We start from the raw sequence: 23,761 nt of genomic DNA, 5'->3' as shown, positions 1-23,761 counted from the left end.
ATGACCCACTCTGGTCTGCGGAAGGTCATCCCTTGTGACAGATTGTCCAGGGACAGCCACCAACGGAGTGAGTCTCTGGTCCTCTGATTTACTTGTATCCTCGGAGACAAGTTTGTATAGTCCCCATTCCACTGACTGAGCATGCACAGTTGTAATGGTCTTAGATGAATGCGCGCAAAAGGAACTATGTCCATTGCCGCTACCATCAAACCTATCACTTCCATGCACTGCGCTATGGAAGGAAGAGGAACGGAATGAAGTATCCGACAAGAGTCAAGAAGTTTTGTTTTTCTGGCCTCTGTCAGAAAAATCCTCATTTCTAAGGAGTCTATTATTGTCCCCAAGAAGGGAACCCTTGTTGACGGAGATAGAGAACTCTTTTCCACGTTCACTTTCCATCCGTGAGATCTGAGAAAGGCCAGGACAATGTCCGTGTGAGCCTTTGCTTGAGGAAGGGACGACGCTTGAATCAGAATGTCGTCCAAGTAAGGTACTACAGCAATGCCCCTTGGTCTTAGCACAGCTAGAAGGGACCCTAGTACCTTTGTGAAAATCCTTGGAGCAGTGGCTAATCCGAAAGGAAGCGCCACGAACTGGTAATGCTTGTCCAGGAATGCGAACCTTAGGAACCGATGATGTTCCTTGTGGATAGGAATATGTAGATACGCATCCTTTAAATCCACCGTGGTCATGAATTGACCTTCCTGGATGGAAGGAAGAATTGTTCGAATGGTTTCCATTTTGAACGATGGAACCTTGAGAAACTTGTTTAAGATCTTGAGATCTAAGATTGGTCTGAACGTTCCCTCTTTTTTGGGAACTATGAACAGATTGGAGTAGAACCCCATCCCTTGTTCTCCTAATGGAACAGGATGAATCACTCCCATTTTTAACAGGTCTTCTACACAACGTAAGAATGCCTGTCTTTTTATGTGGTCTGAAGACAACTGAGACCTGTGGAACCTCCCCCTTGGGGGAAGCCCCTTGAATTCCAGAAGATAACCTTGGGAGACTATTTCTAGCGCCCAAGGATCCAGAACATCTCTTGCCCAAGCCCGAGCGAAGAGAGAGAGTCTGCCCCCCACCAGATCCGGTCCCGGATCGGGGGCCAACATTTCATGCTGTCTTGGTAGCAGTGGCAGGTTTCTTGGCCTGCTTTCCCTTGTTCCAGCCTTGCATTGGTCTCCAAGCTGGCTTGGCTTGAGAAGTATTACCCTCTTGCTTAGAGGACGTAGCACTTTGGGCTGGTCCGTTTCTACGAAAGGGACGAAAATTAGGTTTATTTTTGGCCTTGAAAGGCCGATCCTGAGGAAGGGCATGGCCCTTACCCCCAGTGATATCAGAGATAATCTCTTTCAAGTCAGGGCCAAACAGCGTTTTCCCCTTGAAAGGAATGTTAAGTAGCTTGTTCTTGGAAGACGCATCAGCTGACCAAGATTTCAACCAAAGCGCTCTGCGCGCCACAATAGCAAACCCAGAATTCTTAGCCGCTAACCTAGCCAATTGCAAAGTGGCGTCTAGGGTGAAAGAATTAGCCAATTTGAGAGCATTGATTCTGTCCATAATCTCCTCATAAGGAGGAGAATCACTATCGACCGCCTTTACCAGCTCATCGAACCAGAAACACGCGGCTGTAGCGACAGGGACAATGCATGAAATTGGTTGTAGAAGGTAACCCTGCTGAACAAACATCTTTTTAAGTAAACCTTCTAATTTTTTATCCATAGGATCTTTGAAAGCACAACTATCTTCTATGGGTATAGTGGTGCGTTTGTTTAAAGTGGAAACCGCTCCCTCGACCTTGGGGACTGTCTGCCATAAGTCCTTTCTGGGGTCGACCATAGGAAACAATTTTTTAAATATGGGGGGAGGGACGAAAGGAATACCGGGCCTTTCCCATTCTTTATTTACAATGTCCGCCACCCGCTTGGGTATAGGAAAAGCTTCTGGGAGCCCCGGGACCTCTAGGAACTTGTCCATTTTACATAGTTTCTCTGGGATGACCAACTTGTCACAATCATCCAGAGTGGATAATACCTCCTTAAGCAGAATGCGGAGATGTTCCAACTTAAATTTAAACGTAATCACATCAGGTTCAGCTTGTTGAGAAATGTTCCCTGAATCAGTAATTTCTCCCTCAGACAAAACCTCCCTGGCCCCATCAGACTGGTTTAGGGGCCCTTCAGAACCATTATTATCAGCGTCGTCATGCTCTTCAGTATCTAAAACAGAGCAGTCGCGCTTACGCTGATAAGTGTGCATTTTGGCTAAAATGTTTTTGACAGAATTATCCATTACAGCCGTTAATTGTTGCATAGTAAGGAGTATTGGCGCGCTAGATGTACTAGGGGCCTCCTGAGTGGGCAAGACTCGTGTAGACGAAGGAGGGAATGATGCAGTACCATGCTTACTCCCCTCACTTGAGGAATCATCTTGGGCATCATTGTCATTGTCACATAAATCACATTTATTTAAATGAGAAGGAACTCTGGCTTCCCCACATTCAGAACACAGTCTATCTGGTAGTTCAGACATGTTAAACAGGCATAAACTTGATAACAAAGTACAAAAAACGTTTTAAAATAAAACCGTTACTGTCACTTTAAATTTTAAACTGAACACACTTTATTACTGCAATTGCGAAAAAATATGAAGGAATTGTTCAAAATTCACCAAAATTTCACCACAGTGTCTTAAAGCCTTAAAAGTATTGCACCCCAAATTTGGAAGCTTTAACCCTTAAAATAACGGAACCGGAGCCGTTTTTAACTTTAACCCCTTTACAGTCCCTGGTGTCTGCTTTGCTGAGACCCAACCAAGCCCAAAGGGGAATACGATACCAAATGACGCCTTCAGAAAGTCTTTTCTATGTATCAGAGCTCCTCACACATGCGACTGCATGTCATGCCTCTCAAAAACAAGTGCGCAACACCGGCGCGAAAATGAGGCTCTGCCTATGATTTGGGAAAGCCCCTAAAGAGAAAGGTGTCTAAAAAAGTGCCTGCCGATATAAACTTATCAAAATACCTAGATTAAATGATTCCTCAAGGCTAAATATGTGTTAATAATGAATCGATTTAGCCCAGAAAAAGTCTACAGTCTTAATAAGCCCTTGTGAAGCCCTTATTTACAATCTTAATAAACATGGCTTACCGGATCCCATAGGGAAAATGACAGCTTCCAGCATTACATCGTCTTGTTAGAATGTGTCATACCTCAAGCAGCAAGAGACTGCTCACTGTTCCCCCAACTGAAGTTAATTCCTCTCAACAGTCCTGTGTGGAACAGCCATGGATTTTAGTAACGGTTGCTAAAATCATTTTCCTCATACAAACAGAAATCTTCATCTCTTTTCTGTTTCTGAGTAAATAGTACATACCAGCACTATTTTAAAATAACAAACTCTTGATTGAATAATAAAAACTACAGTTAAACACTAAAAAACTCTAAGCCATCTCCGTGGAGATGTTGCCTGTACAACGGCAAAGAGAATGACTGGGGTAGGCGGAGCCTAGGAGGGATCATGTGACCAGCTTTGCTGGGCTCTTTGCCATTTCCTGTTGGGGAAGAGAATATCCCACAAGTAAGGATGACGCCGTGGACCGGACACACCTATGTTGGAGAAAGAGAGGTTTGGTGGATACATCAGTTAGGCACCCTCTATCCGATAGGTTTAAACAGAGATTACGATTTAAATTTGTTTCTGTAAAATCTGTTTATGTATATTTTTATGCTTTTTTCTTTTTCAAGATTAGACTAAAAATTGTATAGTTAGTAATACATTTTGGAAATTGTTTTTAAACAAATTTTTATTATAATCTACAGGTGGCATTCCTATTGTTTAATGTCCACTAGATGGCAGTATGCCGTAGAGAAGATGATATGCATATGACATTAGGGAGTTAATCTGTTAACCACAGGTGGTATAAATTGAGATGCTTTACCTGTAATATAAAGCATGAATAAGGGCTATGTAGGCCCGAAACGTGGCTGTTGTTTTACTTTGATAATTTAATAAAAGGATGTTTTCCTAAAAAAGAAACAAAGCAGTGTTGGGAGTATCCTATTGATCTATTTATACTTTTGGGGACTGCAGGACCCTTTTTCTCCTGTGCACTTCATACAGCTGGATTGAATTTGATGATATTGTGCTGTACCTATACTCATTTGTGATTTTTTATACATATATATATATATATATATATATATATATATATATATATAAATTATTTTTTTTTATTAATACATAGAACATATTTTGCTATGTGAAGAACATTGGAATGTGAAATATTCAAATTTTTATGTCGAGTAAGCGCACTTGAGAATATGCGGTTGGGTTTATACGCGAGTAGTGTGTCACGGTTCTTTTACCCTTTTTTGTTCCATTGATTTAAATCGGGGAATAAGTTATCGCAAGCGCGATATTCTAACTTCGGATTTTACACGAATTGGATTAGCACGCAAGTGAAAATAGTTTACTTTCAACATGTAATACGAGCACTAACCGATGCACGCAAAATGCTTAATTCTAGTGGAGTTAATGCTCGAGCAGGATCGTTAAATACTGCCCCACTTGTAATCTGGCCATAAATATATTTTTGGGACATTATCAAATGAATCACAAAGTACACAGATTCTTTGAAGCTAACTAGAGGATCATGTGGTTAGAAATACCAAAAAGATGGCTGAATGAATAAAAACAATTAGGGCCATATGTTTAAGTTTCATTATATTGTATTACAACTATTTAAGTGACGCAAATTAACATAATTCCTATTCCTCTACATTATTAATACCAAAGCTTCAGGTACGTAGTGGAAAAGTAGTTGGATGAGTTTTTGCTACCAACTACATACACATTATATAGATCACAATGAAACCCCAACAAATATTAATGAAATGGAACTCCTTGTGCAGTCATTCAGCTATTTTGTACATACCGGTTTGGAATATTTATTGAAGCTATCTAACAGAAATAAGTTATAAAAGAATGTCCATTGTCTAGCCAATAAGTTACAGTTCTCTGTGCTTACTTCTATCTTAATGCTGTAGGTACTGGCAGTAGATAAGGTATCCAAGGAAAAGTCATTGCTTCATAATTCCTGATGTGAATTAAAATGGTAGTAAATGCTGCTTAAAGTTCATAGTTGTCAGTATTCTCAAGAGGTGCTTACCTGTTCATGTGAGCGGGACCATAACCACCAATAGCATATATCATGCCATCCAATACAGCGCCAGCAAAACAACTCCTTGTTTTAATCATTGGCGCCACTGGCTGCCATTCCTTTGCTTTGGGTATGTACTTTTCAACTGACTGTAAACAGGATTGTCCATCATACCCTCCCAAAGCATAGAGTTCGCCGGCCAAAGCAACTGCTCCAAGAGTACTCCGGCATTCTGTCATTCTCTCCAGTGCTGTCCATGTGTTTGTGACCGGATCCCAGCATTCTACTGAATTCTCGTGTTTTCTATAGTTGATTCCCTGTCGCATGTGAGTTGCTATTCCCCCCACAACATACAATTTTTGGTCCAGAGTACAAAGTGCAAATTCATAACGAGGCGAACCAAGTGGGGCAAGTCCTATCCAAGAGTTATCCTGAGGAAAATACATCTCCATACTGAAAATATAAAAATACACATTTTATTAAACTGAAAATCACTTTAATATACAAAACAATTAAAAGGGACAATAAATACTAAACACATTTTATAAGCATAGTATTGAGTAGACGTGTGCATTTGGAGGTTTCTGATACCTCATAATGCGGAAGGCGGCGGCCCTTTGTACCGGTCGGCTTTTTTCGGAGTTAAATTTATACTTGTGAAACAGCAACACACTAACATCTGAATTTGACACAGACACATAAACAGAGTTCATTTAAATTCTGAATAAACATTCTACATGTATTAGCAGAAATGCTTTCAGTAAATCTATCACTTTCAGTGTTTAGCATAAAAGGGTATAAGCATGAATCCCGGGTTTTCATCGCAAAATATTTGTATAAACCATTATATAATCATATAAAACTGCCCTGTTTAGTAAAATTTGCAGGGTTATGCTATAATGGATCCGCTCCTTGAAAAGCTTAAAGGGACATTGAACTCAAATTTTTTCTTTCGTGATTCAGATAGAGCATGCAATTTTAAGCAACTTTCTAATTTACTCCTATTAGATTTTCTTCTTTCTCTTGCTATCTTTATTTGAAAAAGAAGGCATCTTAGAATTTTTTTGGTTCAGAACTCTGAACAGAGCTTGTTTATTGGTGGGTGAATTTATCCACCAATCCGCAAGAACAACCCAGGTTGTTCACCAAAAATGGGCCGGCATCTAAACTTACATTCTTGCATTTCAAATAAAGATACCATTAGAATGAAGAAAATTTGATAATAGGAGTAAATTAAAAAGTTGCATAAAATTACATGCTCTATCTGAATCACGAAAAAAAAACTTTGGGTTCAGTGTCCCTTTAATGATTATATTTATAATTATATTATCTCATATGCTGGGGCCAATTAGTACAAATTAAAAATTAAGCTTCAGCACTGACCAGGCTGCAGGTTCACGTAAACTACAAAAACTGCAATTTTCTTTGCTGTCCTCCACAAGGTAAGGGGGTAATGAACTATGAACTAAAGGTGTATTTTGATTTTTAGTAAGGGCTCTGATTAAATTGAATTAATATTTGATGTCTCTTTAATGTGCATCTAAAGAAACAGCTATCGTAAATTGAGCAATTAATTTGTGTTTTGGATAGCTTAAGTAAAATTTGCATAACAGAACATGTTATAATATTGCAAAAGTATTAATCTGATCCCATTAAGCTGGCAAAATGATTAAAAGAAAGGAAATTTCTCACAAATTGCTACCACTCCCACCATGGGAGCTTTGCATGACATCTACAATGACTATATCTATATATTAATTTCCACCAACTTGTCTATCATTTTATCTCTGATACTGATGCAGACACCCATATAATTGGGGGGGGGGGGGGGGTGATTATATATAGAGCAAGGAATGTGCACTCTCACTTAAAAAGCATCTACCAGGGTGCAGGCACGGATTAATACAGTACAGATGAAGCTTGCACTCTCTGGATTTTCAAAAAAGGTGCTTTATTTAGCAAAAAATGTGACGTTTCGGGGATCACCCCTTCATCAGACCAAACAAATAGTGAGCAAACAGTGTTTAAATAAGGAGTTAACCCCTCCCCCAGTTCAGAATAAGACAGCCCCATGAGGTCATATCCAATTAGACCCATCAAAAATATAAAGTGACATTTCAACTATAAAAAACAGAATTTATGTTTACCTGATAAATTACTTTCTCCAACGGTGTGTCCGGTCCACGGCGTCATCCTTACTTGTGGGATATTCTCTTCCCCAACAGGAAATGGCAAAGAGCCCAGCAAAGCTGGTCACATGATCCCTCCTAGGCTCCGCCTACCCCAGTCATTCGACCGACGTTAAGGAGGAATATTTGCATAGGAGAAACCATATGTTACCGTGGTGACTGTAGTTAAAGAAAATAAATTATCAGACCTGATTAAAAAAACCAGGGCGGGCCGTGGACCGGACACACCGTTGGAGAAAGTAATTTATCAGGTAAACATAAATTCTGTTTTCTCCAACATAGGTGTGTCCGGTCCACGGCGTCATCCTTACTTGTGGGAACCAATACCAAAGCTTTAGGACACGGATGAAGGGAGGGAGCAAATCAGGTCACCTAAATGGAAGGCACCACGGCTTGCAAAACCTTTCTCCCAAAAATAGCCTCAGAAGAAGCAAAAGTATCAAATTTGTAAAATTTAGAAAAAGTGTGCAGTGAAGACCAAGTCGCTGCCTTACATATCTGATCAACAGAAGCCTCGTTCTTGAAGGCCCATGTGGAAGCCACAGCCCTAGTGGAGTGAGCTGTGATTCTTTCAGGAGGCTGCCGTCCGGCAGTCTCATAAGCCAATCGGATAATGCTTTTAATCCAGAAGGAGAGAGAGGTAGAAGTTGCTTTTTGACCTCTCCGTTTACCAGAATAAACAACAAACAAAGACAAAGTTTGTCTGAAATCCTTAGTAGCTGCTAAGTAAAATTTGAGAGCACGAACTACATCCAAGTTGTGCAACAAACGTTCCTTCTTTGAAACTGGATTAGGACACAAAGAAGGCACAACTATCTCCTGGTTAATGTTTTTGTTAGAAACAACTTTTGGAAGAAAACCAGGTTTAGTACGCAAAACCACCTTATCTGCATGGAACACCAGATAAGGAGAAGAACACTGCAGAGCAGATAATTCTGAAACTCTTCTAGCAGAAGAAATTGCAACCAAAAACAAAACTTTCCAAGATAATAACTTAATATCAACGGAATGTAAGGGTTCAAACGGAACCCCCTGAAGAACTGAAAGAACTAGGTTGAGACTCCAAGGAGGAGTCAAAATTTTGTAAACAGGCTTGATTCTAACCAGAGCCTGAACAAAGGCTAGAACATCTGGCACAGCTGCCAGCTTTTTGTGAAGTAACACAGACAAGGCAGAAATCTGTCCCATCAAGGAACTTGCAGATAATCCTTTTTCCAATCCTTCTCGAAGGAAGGATAGACTCTTAGGAATCTTAACCTTGTCCCAAGGGAATCCTGCAGATTCACACCAACAGATATACCAAATTATGTGGTAATTTTTCTGGTTACAGGCTTTCAGGCCTGAACAAGAGTATTAATAACAGAATCTGAGAACCCTCGCTTTGATAAGATCAAGCGTTCAATCTCCAAGCAGTCAGCTGGAGTGGGTCGAACGGACCTAGAACAAGAAGGTCTCGTCTCAAAGGTAGCTTCCATGGTGGAGCCGATGACATATTCACCAGATCTGCATACCAAGTCCTGCGTGGCCACGCAGGAGCTATCAAAATCACCGACGCCCTCTCCTGATTGATCCTGGCTACCAGCCTGGGGATGAGAGGAAACGGCGGGAACACATAAGCTAGTTTGAAGGTCCAAGGTGCTACTAGTGCATCCACTAGAGCCGCCTTGGGATCCCTGGATCTGTACCCGTAGTAAGGAACTCTGAAGTTCTGACGAGAGGCCATCAGATCCATGTCTGGAATGCCCCACGGTTGAGTGACTTGGGCAAAGATTTCCGGATGGAGTTCCCACTCCCCCGGATGCAATGTCTGACGACTCAGAAAAACCGCTTCCCAATTTTCCACTCCTGGGATGTGGATAGCAGACAGGTGGCAGGAGTGAGACTCCGCCCATAGAATGATTTTGGTCACTTCTTCCATCGCTAGGGAACTCCTTGTTCCCCCCTGATGGTTGATGTATGAACTTGGCCCTCGCTAGCTGAGGCCAAGCTTTGAGAGCATTGAATATCGCTCTCAGTTCCAGAATATTTATCGGTAGAAGAGATTCTACCCGAGACCAAAGACCCTGAGCTTTCAGGGATCCCCAGACCGCGCCCCAGCCCATCAGACTGGCGTCGGTCGTGACAATGACCCACTCTGGTCTGCGGAAGGTCATCCCTTGTGACAGGTTGTCCTGGGACAGCCACCAACGGAATGAGTCTCTGGTCCTCTGATTTACTTGTATCTTCGGAGACAAGTCTGAATAGTCCCCATTCCACTGACTGAGCATGAACAGTTGTAATGGTCTTAGATGAATGCGCACAAAAGGAACTATGTCCATTGCCGCTACCATCAAACCTATCACTTCCATGCACTGCGCTATGGAAGGAAGAGGAACGGAATGAAGTATCCGACAAGAGTCTAGAAGTTTTGTTTTTCTGGCTTCTGTCAGAAAAATCCTCATTTCTAAGGAGTCTATTATAGTTCCCAAGAAGGGAACCCTCGTTGACGGAGATAGAGAACTCTTTTCCACGTTCACTTTCCATCCGTGAGATCTGAGAAAGGCCAGGACAATGTCCGTGTGAGCCTTTACTTGAGGAAGGGACGACGCTCGAATCAGAATGTCGTCCAAGTAAGGTACTACAGCAATGCCCCTTGGTCTTAGCACCGCCAGAAGGGACCCTAGTACCTATGAGAAAATCCTAGGAGCAGTGGCTAATCCGAAAGAAAACGCCACGAACTGGAAATGCTTGTCCAGGAATGCAAACCTTAGGAACCGATGATGTTCCTTGTGGATAGGAATATGTAGATACGCATCCTTGAAATCCACCTTGGTCATGAATTGACCTTCCTGGATGGAAGGAAGAAGTGTTCGAATGGTTTCCATCTTGAACGATGGAACCTTGAGAAACTTGTTCAAGATCTTGAGATCTAAGATTGGTCTGAACGTTCCCTCTTTTTTGGGAACTATGAACAGATTGGAGTAGAACCCCATCCCTTGTTCTCCTAATGGAACAGGATGAATCACTCCCATTTTTAGCAGGTCTTCTACCCAATGTAAGAATGCTTGTCTTCTTATGTGGTCTGAAGACAACTGAGACCTGTGGAACCTCCCCCTTGGAGGAAGCCCCTTGAACTCCAGAGAATAACCTTGGGAGACTATTTCTAGCGCCCAAGGATCCAGAACATCTCTTGCCCCAGCCTGAGCGAAGAGAGAGAGTCTGCCCCCCACCAGATCCGGTCCCGGATCGGGGGCCCGCATTTCATGCTGTCTTGGTAGCAGTGGCAGGTTTCCTGGCCTGCTTTCCTTTGTTCCAGCCTTGCATAGGTCTCCAGGCTGGATTGGCTTGAGAAGTATTACCTTCCTGCTTAGAGGACGTAGCCCTTGGGGCTGATCCGTTTCTGCGAAAGGGACGAAACTTAGGTTTATTTTTGGTCTTGAAAAGACCTATCCTGAGGAAGGGCGTGGCCCTTGCCCCCAGTGATATCAGAGATAATCTCTTTCAAGTCAGGGCCAAAGAGTGTTTTCCCCTTGAAAGGAATGTCAAGCAATTTGTTCTTGGAAGACGCATCCGCTGCCCAAGATTTTAACCAAAGCGCTCTGCGCCACAATAGCAAACCCAGAATTTTTTCGCCGCTAACCTAGCCAATTGCAAGGTGGCGTCTAGGGTGAAAGAATTAGCCAATTTAAGAGCACGAATTCTGTCCATAATCTCCTCATAAGAAGAAGAATTACTAATAATCGCCTTTCCTAGCTCATCAAACTAGAAACACACGGCTGCAGTGACAGGGACAATGCATGCAATTGGTTGTAGAAGGGAACCTTGCTGAACAAACATCTTTAGCAGACCTTCTAATTTTTTATCCATAGGATCTTGGAAAGCACAACTATCTTCTATGGGTATAGTGGCGCGCTTGTGTAGAGTAGAAACCGCCCCCTCGACCTTGGGGACTGTCTGCCATCAGTCCTTTCTGGGGTCGACTATAGGAAAACAATTTTATAAATATGGGGGGAGGTACTAAAGGTATACCGGGCCTGTCCCATTCTTTACTAACAATGTACGCCACCCGCTTGGATATAGGAAAAGCTTCGGGGGGCCCCGGGGCCTCTAAGAACTTTTCCATTTTACATAGTGGTTCTGGAATGACCAGATAATCACAATCATCCAAATTGGATAACACCTCCTTAAGCAGAGCGCGGAGATGTTCCAACTTAAATTTAAAAGTAATCACATCAGGTTCAGCTTGTTGAGAAATGTTTCCTGAATCTGAAATTTCTCCCTCAGACAAAACCTCCCTGGCCCCCTCAGACTGGTGTAGGGGCCCTTCAGAAACCATATCATCAGCGTTCTCATGCTCTACAGAATTTTCTAAAACAGAGCAGACGCGCTTTCGCTGATAAGTGGGCATATTGGCTAAAATGTTTTTGATAGAATTATCCATTACAGCCGTTAAATGTTGCATAGTAAGGAGTATTGGCGCACTAGATGTACTAGGGGCCTCCTGTATGGGCAAGACTGGTGTAGACGAAGGAGGGGATGATGCAGTACCATGCTTACTCCCCTCACTTGAGGAATCATCTTGGGCATCATTTTTACTAAATTTTTTTATGACATAAAATACATATAGTTAAATGAGAAGGAACCTTGGTTTCCCCACAGTCAGAACACAATCTATCTGGTAGTTCAGACATGTTAAACAGGCATAAACTTGATAACAAAGCACAAAAAACGTTTTAAAATAAAACCGTTACTGTCACTTTAAATTTTAAACTAAACACACTTTATTACTGCAATTGCGAAAAAGTATGAAGGAATTGTTCAAAATTCACCAAAATTTCACCACAGTGTCTTAAAGCCTTAAAAGTATTGCACACCAAATTTGGAAGCTTTAACCCTTAAAATAACGGAACCGGAGCCGTTTTTATATTTAACCCCTTTACAGTCCCTGGAATCTGCTTTGCTGAGACCCAACCAAGCCCAAAGGGGAATACGATACCAAATGATGCCTTCAGAAAGACTTTTCTATGTATCAGAGCTCCACACACATGCAGCTGCATGCCATTGTTCTCAAAAACAAGTGCGCCATACCGGCGCGAAAATGAGGCTCTGACAATGATTAGGGAAAGTCCCTAAAGAATAAGGTGTCTAAAACAGTGCCTGCCGATATAATCTTATCAAAATACCCAGATTAAATGATTCCTCAAGGCTAAATATGTGTTAATAATGAATCGATTTAGCCCAGAAAAAGTCTACAGTCTTAATAAGCCCTTGTGAAGCCCTTATTTACTATCTTAATAAACATGGCTTACCGGATCCCATAGGGAAAATGACAGCTTCCAGCATTACATCGTCTTGTTAGAATGTGTCATACCTCAAGCAGTAAGAGACTGCACCCTGTTCCCCCAACTGAAGTTAATTGCTCTCAACAGTCCTGTGTGGAACAGCCATGGATTTTAGTTACGGTGCTAAAATCATTTTCCTCATACAAACAGAAATCTTCATCTCTTTTCTGTTTCTGAGTAAATAGTACATACCAGCACTATTTTAAAATAACAAACTCTTGATTGAATAATAAAAACTACAGTTAAACACTAAAAAACTCTAAGCCATCTCCGTGGAGATGTTGCCTGTACAACGGCAAAGAGAATGACTGGGGTAGGCGGAGCCTAGGAGGGATCATGTGACCAGCTTTGCTGGGCTCTTTGCCATTTCCTGTTGGGGAAGAGAATATCCCACAAGTAAGGATGACGCCGTGGACCGGACACACCTATGTTGGAGAAATAATATCTTAGCATAATTATACATGTGTGCAAGCATATCAACAATAAAAAAATTATATATATATATATATATATATATATATATATATATATATACACACATACACACACATATATATATATATATATATATACACACACACACGCACATACATATATATATACACACACACACATATATATATATATATATATACACACACATATACATATATATATATATATATATATATATATATATATATATATATATATATATATATATATATATATATATATATATACACATACATACATACATACATACATACATACATACACACACAGTCACATCACAGCATTCTATTACTACACAAATGCTCACAGGTAACTAATGCAACACAATGTAACTCATACAATTGCACAAGATGAGATAAAGGGGTTAAACACACGGTAACAAGCAACTGTGTAATAATATAATGCTCTAACAAATCAGAACATTTTATTATGACATTAGAAAGTCCATTTACAGAATTAAAACAGTGGATACCATTGTCACAGCAGAAAAAATTGTGAACTAGAACAGATGGGGTTTTCCAAATCTTAAAAGGTACAGTCAAAATTAAACTTTAATGATTAAGAGAGAATACTGTTATCAAATTTGCTTTGTTCTTGGAATTCTTTGTTGAAGACTAAACCTAGGTAGGTTGATAGGAGCTTAGGAGATAGGATGTGTCTATAGCAGTAGAGTTTGTAACTATATATTACATTGCTATAAACAATGCTGCAAACACTGCTACCAGATGGCTAAAGACACTTTCATGCTTCTGAGCTCACCTAGGATTACTCTTTAACAAAGTATACCAAGAGAACTAAGCAACATTGATAACAGAACTAAAATGGAAAGTTGTCCAATCAATTTAACTTTAATTTTGACTTTACTGTCCCTTTAACCCCTTAGTGACCAGACCACTTTTCAATTTGTTGACCATCTGGGACCAAGGCTATTTTTGCATTTCTGCGATGTTTGTGTTTAGCTATAATTTTCCTCTTACTCATTTACTGTACCCACACATATTATATAACGTTTTTCTCGCCATTAAATGGACTTTCAAAAGATACCATTATTTTCATCATATCTTATAATTTACTATAAAAAATTTTTTTATAAAATATGAGGAAAAAATGGAAAGAAAATGCACTTTTTCTAACTTTGAGCCCCAAAATCTCTTACACATCTACAACCACCATAAAATACTAATGCTAAACAGTTTCAAAATTTTGTCGAGTTTAGAAATACCCAATGTTTACATGTTCTTTGCAAGTTATAGGGCAATAAGTACAAGTAGCACTTTGCTATTTCAAAACCATGTTTTTTCAAAATTGGCGATAGTTACATTGTAACACCAATATCTGTCAGGAATCCATGAATAACCCTTCAAATGTATATATTTTTTAAAAGAAGACAACCTAAGGTATTAAACTTGGGGTATTTTGACTTTTTTCATGCAACCATTTTACTACCAATCTATGCCAAAGTTTGGGGGGGGGGGGGAGAAATAATTGGATTTTTTGACAAAATAGCAATTTAAGAATACATTTACTGATAATGTTAAGGGTTACTGCCAAATATCACCCTAATATGTCTTCAGCAGCATCTCCTGGGTACAGTGATACCACCCATGTATAGGTGTGTCGGGTTCTCTGGGGGCTAAAATGCCTTATTTTTAGGTAGCGCATTCCAGTTTTTCAACTTGGAATTTTCACATCGGTCATCATGCACCAATGTCCTATTTGGGACATTTCTGAAGCTGGCCAATGGAATTTACCCCCACCAAACCATATATTTTTGAAAAGTAGACACCCTAGGGTATTTCAAATGCTAATTTAACCACTAGTCTTTGTCAAAGTTTTGGGTAGTCATTTTTTTGTGCTATTTTTCACAAAGACTAGTGGTTGAATTAGTGCATGGAAAGTGTTAAAATACCAGCATTTGAAATACCCTAGGGTGTCTACTTTTCAAAAATATATGGTTTGATGGGGGTAAATTCCATTGGCCAGCTTCAGAAATGTCCCAAATAGGACATGGGTGCATGATGACCGATGTGAAAATTCCAAGTTGAAAAACTGGAATGCGCTACCTAAAAATAAGGCCATTTAGCCCCCAGAGAACCCGACACACCTATACATGGGTGGTATCACTGTACTCAGGAGATGTTGTTGAACACATATCGAGGTGTTTTTTGGCAGTAACACATAACAGGAACTGAAAATCCATGCCTAAAGTACGTGTGTGAAAAATAGCACAAAAAAATGACTACCCAAAAGTTTGACACACGTACTTTAGGCATGGATTTTCAGTTCCCGTTATGTGTTACTGCCAAAAAAACACCTCAATATGTGTTCAACAACATCTCCTGAGTACAGTGATACCATCCATGTATAGGTGTGTCTGGTTCTCTGGGGGCTAAAAGGCCTTATTTTTAGGAAGCCCATTCCATTTTTTCCACTTTGAATTTTCACATCCCATGCACCCATGTCCTATTTAAGACAGTTCTGAAGCCGGCCAATGTAATTTACCCCCATCAAACCATATATTTTTGAAAAGTAGATATCCTAGGGTATTTCAAATGCAGGTATTTTAACACTTTCCATGCACTAATTCAACCACTAGTCTTTGTCAAACTATTGGGCAGTCATTTTTTTGTGTTATTTTTCACATACATTGTACTTTAGTCATGGATTCACAGCTCCTGTTATGTGTTACTACCAAAGAAGACACCAATATTTGGTCACCAACATCTCCTGAGTTCAGTGATATCACCTTTGCATAGGTTTGGTGGCTTGTTTGGGGGGTGCAATGCCAAATGTCTAACATGCGTTTGTGATTTTTTTTTCACATTTAACAGATTTTCTTTGCGTATCGTCTTTTTGGGGAGTCTTTTAACATACCCCAATTTATTTGTTTTCCATGAATGTGCATATATTTGAAAAGTTGACACCCCAAGGTATTATATATGGAGTGCTTTGATGCAACCGTTTTAGCCCAAAAAATTGGAGAAAGTGTATGGTGGTAATTTTTCAATTTTCATTTTTACAGACACATTGCTTTTTGACTATGATTTAGGAGAGACTGTTGTAAGTTATTGCACCCTGAGTACACATATGCCACCATGATTTTAGTTATTAACCCCTTAACGACCAAGGACGTACGCCACACGTCCTAAAAAAAACTACAGTTAATGACCGAGGACGTGTGGCGTACGTCCTTGGTCTGGAAAGCAGCTGGAAGCAATCCTGCTTGCTTCCAGCTGCTTTCCGGTTATTGCAGTGATGCCTCGATATGGAGGCATCCTGCAAAAAAAACCCTTGGCCATCCGATGCAGAGAGAGCCACTCTGTGGCCCTCTCTGCACCGGACATCGATGGCTGGTATCGTTGGTGGGTGGGAGCTTACGTGGGAGGCGGGTGGGCGGCCATCGGTGCTCTATGTGGAGTGGAGGGGGGCGGGAGCTACAGGAGCGCGCGCGTGCACGGGGGGTGGTGGGCGGGCGCGTGCACGGGGCGGGAGCAGGTGGGAACCGCTACACTACAGAAAAAAAAAAAGTTTAAATTTTAAAACACAAATACAGTAAAATGCAATCTAAGGGTCCTGGAAGGGTTTGGGGGCTGGTCTCGGTGGGGGGGGGGGAAGCTACACTACAGAAAAGGGAATCTTTTTTTTTTTTAAAAAGGCACATTTTGTTACAAAACTGGGTACTGGCAGACAGCTGCCAGTACCGAAGATGGCGCCCATTATTGCAGAGGGGAAGGTTTAGAGAGCAGTTTGGTGGGGGATCAGTGAGGTTGGGGTCTAGGGGGGGATCCTACACATCAGCATATGTAAATATGCTTTTTTTTTTTTTTTTAAAAAGGGCCAAATACCTTTTATTTTAGTACTGGCAGAGTTTCTGCCAGTACTTAAGATGGCGGGGACAATTGTGGGGTGGGGGAGGGAAGAGAGTTTGGGAGGGATCAGGGGGTCTGATGTTTCAGGTGGGAGGCTGAGCTCTACACTAAAGCTAAAATTAACCCTGCAAGCTCCCTACAAGCTACATAATTAACCCCTTCACTGCTAGCCATAATACACGTGTGATGCGCAGCGGCATTTAGAGGCCTTCTAATTACCAAAAAGCAATGCCAAAGCCATATATGTCTGCTATTTCTGAACAAAGGGGATCCCAGAGAAGCATTTATAACCATTTGTGCCATAATTGCAGAAGCTGTTTGTAAATAATTTCAGTGAGAAACCGAAAATTGAGAAAAAATTAACGCTTTTTTTAATTTGATCGCATTTGGCGGTGAAATGGTGGCATGAAATATACCAAAATTGGCCTAGATCAATACTTGGGGTTGTCTACTACACTACACTAAAGCTAAAACTACTCCAAAAAGCTCCCTACATGCTCCCTAATTAACCCCTTCACTGCTGGGCATAATACACGTGTGGTGCGCAGTGGCATTTAGCGGCCTTCTAATTACCAAAAAGCAACACCAAAGTCATATATGTCTGCTATTTCTGAACAAAGGTGATCCCAGAGAAGAATTTACAACCATTTATGCCATAATTGCACAAGCTGTTTGTAAATAATTTAAGTTAGAAACCAAAAGTTTGTGAAAAAATTTGTGAAAAGTGAACGATTTTTTGTATTTGATTGCATTTGGCGGTGAAATGGTGGCATGAAATATACCAAAATGGGCCTAGATCAATACTTTGGGTTGTCTACTAAAAAAAAATATATACATGTCAATGGATATTCAGAGATTCCTGAAAGATATCAGTGCTCTAATGTAACTATCGCTAAGTTTGAAAAGAAATGGTTTGGAAATAGCAAAGTGCTACTTGTATTTATGGCCCTATAGTTTACAAAAAAAGCAAAGAACATGTAAACATTGGGTATTTCTAAACTCAGGACAAAATTCTGAAACTATTTAGCATGGGTGTTTTTTGGTGGTTGTAGATGTGTAACAGATTTTGGGGGTCAAAGTTAGAAAAAGTGTGTTTTTTTCCATTTTTTCCTCATATTTTATAATTTTTTTTATAGTAAATTATAAGATATGATGAAAATAATGGTATCTTTAGAAAGTCCATTTAATGGCGAGAAAAACGATATATAATATGTGTGGGTACAGTAAATGAGTAAGAGGAAAATTACAGCTAAACACAAACACCTCAAAAAATGTAAAAATAGCCTTGGTCCCAAACGGACAGAAAATGGAAAAGTGCTGTGGTCATTAAGGGGTTAACAATTAGAGTATTTCTTCTGATAGGCCTATCGCATACCCCACTTTTATTTATTGCCATGAAAGTGTATATTTTTGAAATGTTGACACCTCAAGGTATTGTATATGGTGTGCTTTGATGCCTTTGTAGCAACCGTTTTAGCCCAAAAAAATTGGAGAAAGTGTATGGTGGTTATTTTTCAATTTTCATTTTTGCAGACACATTGCTTTTTGACTATGATTTAGGAGAGACTGTTGTAAATTATTGCAAAAGAATACTTCAGGTTGTTTTCTGCAAGGCACCCTGAGTACACCTATGCCCCCATGCATAGGTTTGCCAGGATTTTGGGAAGGTTATGTTACAATTTTATGACTTGTGATTTTAGTTATTAAATATGAGAGTATTTCTTCTGATAGGCCTATCTTTAGTTTGGGGCCTATCGCATACCCCACTTTTATTTATTGCCATGAAAGTGTATATTTTTGAAATGTTGACACCCCAAGGTATTGTATATGGTGTGCTTTGATGCCTTAGAAGCAACCGTTTTAGCCCAAAAAATTGGGGAAAGTGTATGGTGGTTATTTTTCAATTTTAATTTTTACAGACACATTGCTTTTTGACTATGATTTAGGAGAGACTGTTGTAACTTATTACAAAAACATACTTCAGGTTGTTTTTTGCAAGGCACCCTGAGAACACCTATGTCCCCCATGCATAAGTTTGACAGGGTTTTTGGTTAAAAAAAAAAAAAAAAACAGGCCCAATTTTAGAAAAAAATAAAATAGTGAAATGTAAAAATCTGGCACAGTAAAAGTAAAAAAAACAAAAAACATAACCAAAAAAATAAATATATATATATATATATATATATATATATATATATATATATATATATATATATATATATATATATATATATATATATATATATATATATATATATATAACAGCAATTTTTTTTTTTATTTTTTTTTTTAAATTGACCATTGTATGGTACCGCTTGAAGCAGTCCCCAATGCAGAGTTCAGGCTGTCCAGGGCAATCAGGACAGTGATATATGGTGTCCCTTCTCTTCCCCCTCTTGGTACAAACTGACTTTTTTTGTGTTTTCTGCTTTGCGGCAGTAGGGGGGGGGGGATTTTAAAAATAAAATGGGTAGCCCCAACTCTGCTCTCTCCCATCACCGCCCGGGGAGCAGGTGCATCATGGTACAAAATCCCCGTAATAATCTGGAGCTGAAACTGTAAAAAAGTTTTGTTTTGTTTTTTAACTCTGGGGTTTGCTTTTTTGAACAACAAAAAAGCGTTGTGGGTTGCAATCTGCATTAGGTAAATTGCAACCTTTTTGTACCAGGCCCTTGTCTTCCGCATTATTAGGTAAGACTGCAGCAGCTGATCAGCCAGATCAACCCCACCCATATGCCGGTTATAAGACTTGATGCACACTGGCTTCCTTATGATCTCAGCTCTGCCACGTACAGAAACCGCCACCGTCCTCTCTGTGTGGATGGTGGTAAGAAGGTATACATCCTTCTTGTCTCTGTATTTAAGTGCCAACAGCTCCTCTTGGCGCAGAGCTGAGGTCTCCCCCCTTCGTAGCCGGGTGCGTACAAGTTGTCCTGGGAAGCCTGCGCGGTTCTTTAATTGTACCGCAAGCTACTTTATCAAAGCAATACAGTAGCTTGAACTAAAGGGCATTTGTATAAAATTGTCTAAGTACAAGTGATACCCTTTGTTCATTAGGGGTAATATCAGGTCCCAGACAATCTTGCTAGTGGTTCCCATATGTTCTGGGCAACCTGGAGGGTCAAGGTGGCTATCCTTTCCCTCACACACCCGGAAGGCCTGAGTATACCCAGTCTCGCTGTCACAGAGCTTATACACCTTTACCCCATATCTGGAGTGCTTGGAAGGAATATACTGCTTGAATCCCAGCCTTCCCTTATACTTCATTAGGGATTCATCAACGCATATATTCCTTCCAGGTGTATAAGCCTCTGCAAACCTGGCAGAAAAGTGGGTTATCAGGGGGTGGATTTTATACAGCCTGTCAAATTGGGGATGCTCCCTAGGGGGGCACAGGCTGTTGTCGCTGAAGTGCATGAAATGCAGAATCATTTCATACCTCTTCCTCAACATAATCTGGGAGAAAATGGGGGTAGAGCAGATGGGGCTAGTACTCCAGTAGGAGCAAATGGAGGGTTTCTTTATGATGCCCATCAGCATGGTCAATGCCCAGAATTTTTTGAATTCTGGCACATTGATGGGGGCCCATTGCTGCTTTGCCAAATATGTTCCAGGCTTTGCAGCACGGAACTGATCGGCATATAAATTAGTTTGGGCGACAATGTTCCCCAATACATCATCGCCCAGAAACACTTCCAGAAACTGCTGGGGGCTAAAACCTGCCACATCTATATTTATGCCAGCATTTGCTGTGAAGGGTCGGATATCTGGCCTCTGGAGATGAGGCGTTACCCACTCTTCAGCAGCAATGGCAGCACACGCCTCCTTCTGGCAGGGGGGGGGGGTAGCAGGGGGCTAGCAGCCACAGATACATCACTATCAGTTGAGACTGCATCTAGTGATGTATCTGAGCATATGGCAGGGTCAAAATTGGGGTCTGAGTCAGACATAGAGGCATCTGACTCTGACGCAAGAATGGCATACGCCTCCTCAGCACTATATATTTTCTGTGACATTTTTGTATCTGTCACAGAAAAAAATTACTAAAATTTTTTAAATTGAATTAATTAACTAAATTAATTAACTAAATTAACGAGCAAAAAAGTACAGCTATGCTACTGCCAGTGATTTATAGCGATCACTGGCAAGCTAGGGGTTAATGGCTCTGAAAATTAAATTAACTAAATTGTTCTGAAAAGAGCCTTTGGATTTTTAAAAAATTACAACAAAATTAACCCCTAAAAAAATGCACAGACAGCAAAAAAGTACAGCTATGCTACTGCCAGTGATTTATAGCGATCACTGGCAAGCTAGGGGTTAATGACTCTGGAAATTAAATTAGCTAAATGGCTCTGAAAAGAGCCTTTGGGTTTTTTAAAAAATACAACAAAAATTAACCTCCAAAAAAATGCACAGACAGCAAAAAAAACATAATTTATGCTTACCTGATAAATTTATTTCTCTTGTAGTGTGTTCAGACCACGGGTCATCCATTACTTATGGGATATATTCTCCTTCCCAACAGGAAGTTGCAAGAGGATCACCCAAGCAGAGCTGCTATATAGCTCCTCCCCTCACATGTCATATCCAGTCATTAGACCGAAACAAGACGAGAAAGGAAAAACTATAGGGCGCAGTGGTGACTGGAGTTTTAATTAAAATTTAGAACTGCCTCAAAAAAAAGACAGGGCGGGCCGTGGACTGAACACACTACAAGAGAAATAAATTTATCAGGTAAGCATAAATTATGTTTTCTCTTGTTAAGTGTGTTCAGTCCACGGGTCATCCATTACTTATGGGATACCAATACCAAAGCTAAAGTACACGGATGATGGGAGGGACAAGGCAGGAACATTAAACAGAAGGAACCACTGCCTGTAGAACCTTTCTCCCAAAAACAGCCTCCGAAGAAGCAAAAGTGTCAAATTTGTAAAATTTTGAAAAGGTATGAAGTGAAGACCAAGTTGCAGCCTTGCAAATCTGTTCAACAGAGGCCTCATTCTTAAAGGCCCAGGTGGAAGCCACAGCTCTAGTGGAATGAGCTGTAATTCTTTCAGGAGGCTGCTGTCCAGCAGTCTCATAGGCTAAACGTATTATGCTACGAAGCCAAAAAGAGAGAGAGGTGGCCGAAGCCTTTTGACCTCTCCTCTGTCCAGAATAAACGACAAACAGAGAAGAAGTTTGCCGAAAATCTTTAGTTGCCTGTAAGTAGAACTTCAGGGCACGGACTACGTCCAGATTATGCAAAAGACGTTCCTTCTTTGAAGAAGGATTAGGACATAATGAAGGAACAACAATCTCTTGATTGATATTCCTGTTAGAAACAACCTTAGGTAAAAACCCAGGTTTAGTACGCAAAACTACCTTGTCTGAATGAAAAATCAGATAAGGAGAATCGCAATGTAAGGCAGATAACTCAGAGACTCTTCAAGCCGAGGAAATAGCCATCAAAAACAGAACTTTCCAAGATAAAAGCTTAATATCAATGGAATGAAGGGGTTCAAACGGAACACCCTGAAGAATTTTAAGAACCAAGTTTAAGCTCCACGGAGGAGCAACAGTTTTAAACACAGGCTAAATCCTAGCCAAAGCCTGACAAAAAGCCTGGACGTCTGGAATCTCTGCCAGACGTTTGTGTAAAAGAATAGACAGAGCAGAAATCTGTCCCTTTAACGAACTAGCGGATAGAAGGTCCTGCCTCAGAGGCAGAGACCATGGTGGACAGGACGACATGTCCACTAGGTCTGCATACCAGATCCTGTGTGGCCACGTAGGCGCTATCAGAATCACTGATGCTCTCCCCTGTTTGATCCTGGCAATCAGTCGAGGTAGCAACGGAAATGGTGGAAACACATAAGCCATGTTGAAAACCCAAGGGGCTGCTAATGCATCTACCAGCACCGCTCCCGGGTCCCTGGACCTGGATCCGTAACAAGGAAGCTTGGCGTTCTGGCGAGATGCCATGAGATCCAGCTCCGGTTCGCCCCAACGAAGAATCAGTTGAGCAAACACCTCCGGGTGAAGTTCCCACTCCCCTGGATGAAAGGTCTGGCGACTTAGAAAATCCGCCTCCCAGTTCTCCACGCCTGGGATGTAGATCGCTGACAGATGACAAGAGTGAGACTCTGCCCAGCGAATTATCTTCGAGACTTCCAACATCGCTAGGGAACTCCTGGTTCCCCCTTGATGATTGATGTAAGCCACAGTCGTGATGTTGTCCGACTGAAATCTGATGAACCTCAGTGTTGCTAACTGAGGCCAAGCTAGAAGAGCATTGAATATTGCTCTTAATTCCAGAATGTTTATTGGAAGGAGTTTCTCCTCCTGAGTCCACGATCCCTGAGCCTTCAGGGAGTTCCAGACTGCACCCCAGCCTAGTAGGCTGGCATCTGTTGTTACAATCGTCCAATCTGGTCTGCGAAAAGTCATTCCTTTGGACAGATGAACCCGCGACAACCACCAGAGAAGAGAATCTCTGGCCTCCTGGTCCAGATTTAGTAAAGGGGACAGATCTGAGTAATCCCCATTCCACTAACTTAGCATGCATAGTTGCAGCGGTCTGAGATGTAGGCGTGCAAATGGCACTATGTCCATTGCCGCGACCATTAAGCCGATTACTTCCATGCACTGAGCTACTGATGGGCTTGGAATGGAATGAAGGACACGGCAAGCATTTAGGATTTTTGATAACCTGGACTCCGTCAGGTAAATCTTCATCTCTA

General features: G+C 40.9%; 1 protein-coding gene across 2 annotated transcripts in view; it reads right to left on the bottom strand.

Moving 5' to 3' along the window:
- The window catches only part of KLHL28 (kelch like family member 28), a 305,199-nt gene that overhangs the window by 185,181 nt on the left and 96,257 nt on the right, over nt 1-23,761 (bottom strand). For both annotated transcript variants that reach the window (XM_053697850.1, XM_053697851.1), the window contains exon 3: nt 5,175-5,618. In XM_053697850.1, coding sequence (XP_053553825.1) covers nt 5,175-5,618 — 444 coding nt within the window. The remainder of the gene's footprint in view (nt 1-5,174; nt 5,619-23,761) is intronic.

This window comes from Bombina bombina, chromosome 1, assembly GCF_027579735.1.
Source record: "Bombina bombina isolate aBomBom1 chromosome 1, aBomBom1.pri, whole genome shotgun sequence".
NCBI classification, from domain to species: Eukaryota; Metazoa; Chordata; class Amphibia; order Anura; family Bombinatoridae; genus Bombina; species Bombina bombina.
The sequence above is the reverse complement of the archived record's forward strand: the minus strand, read 5'-3'. Positions and strand labels throughout refer to the sequence as shown.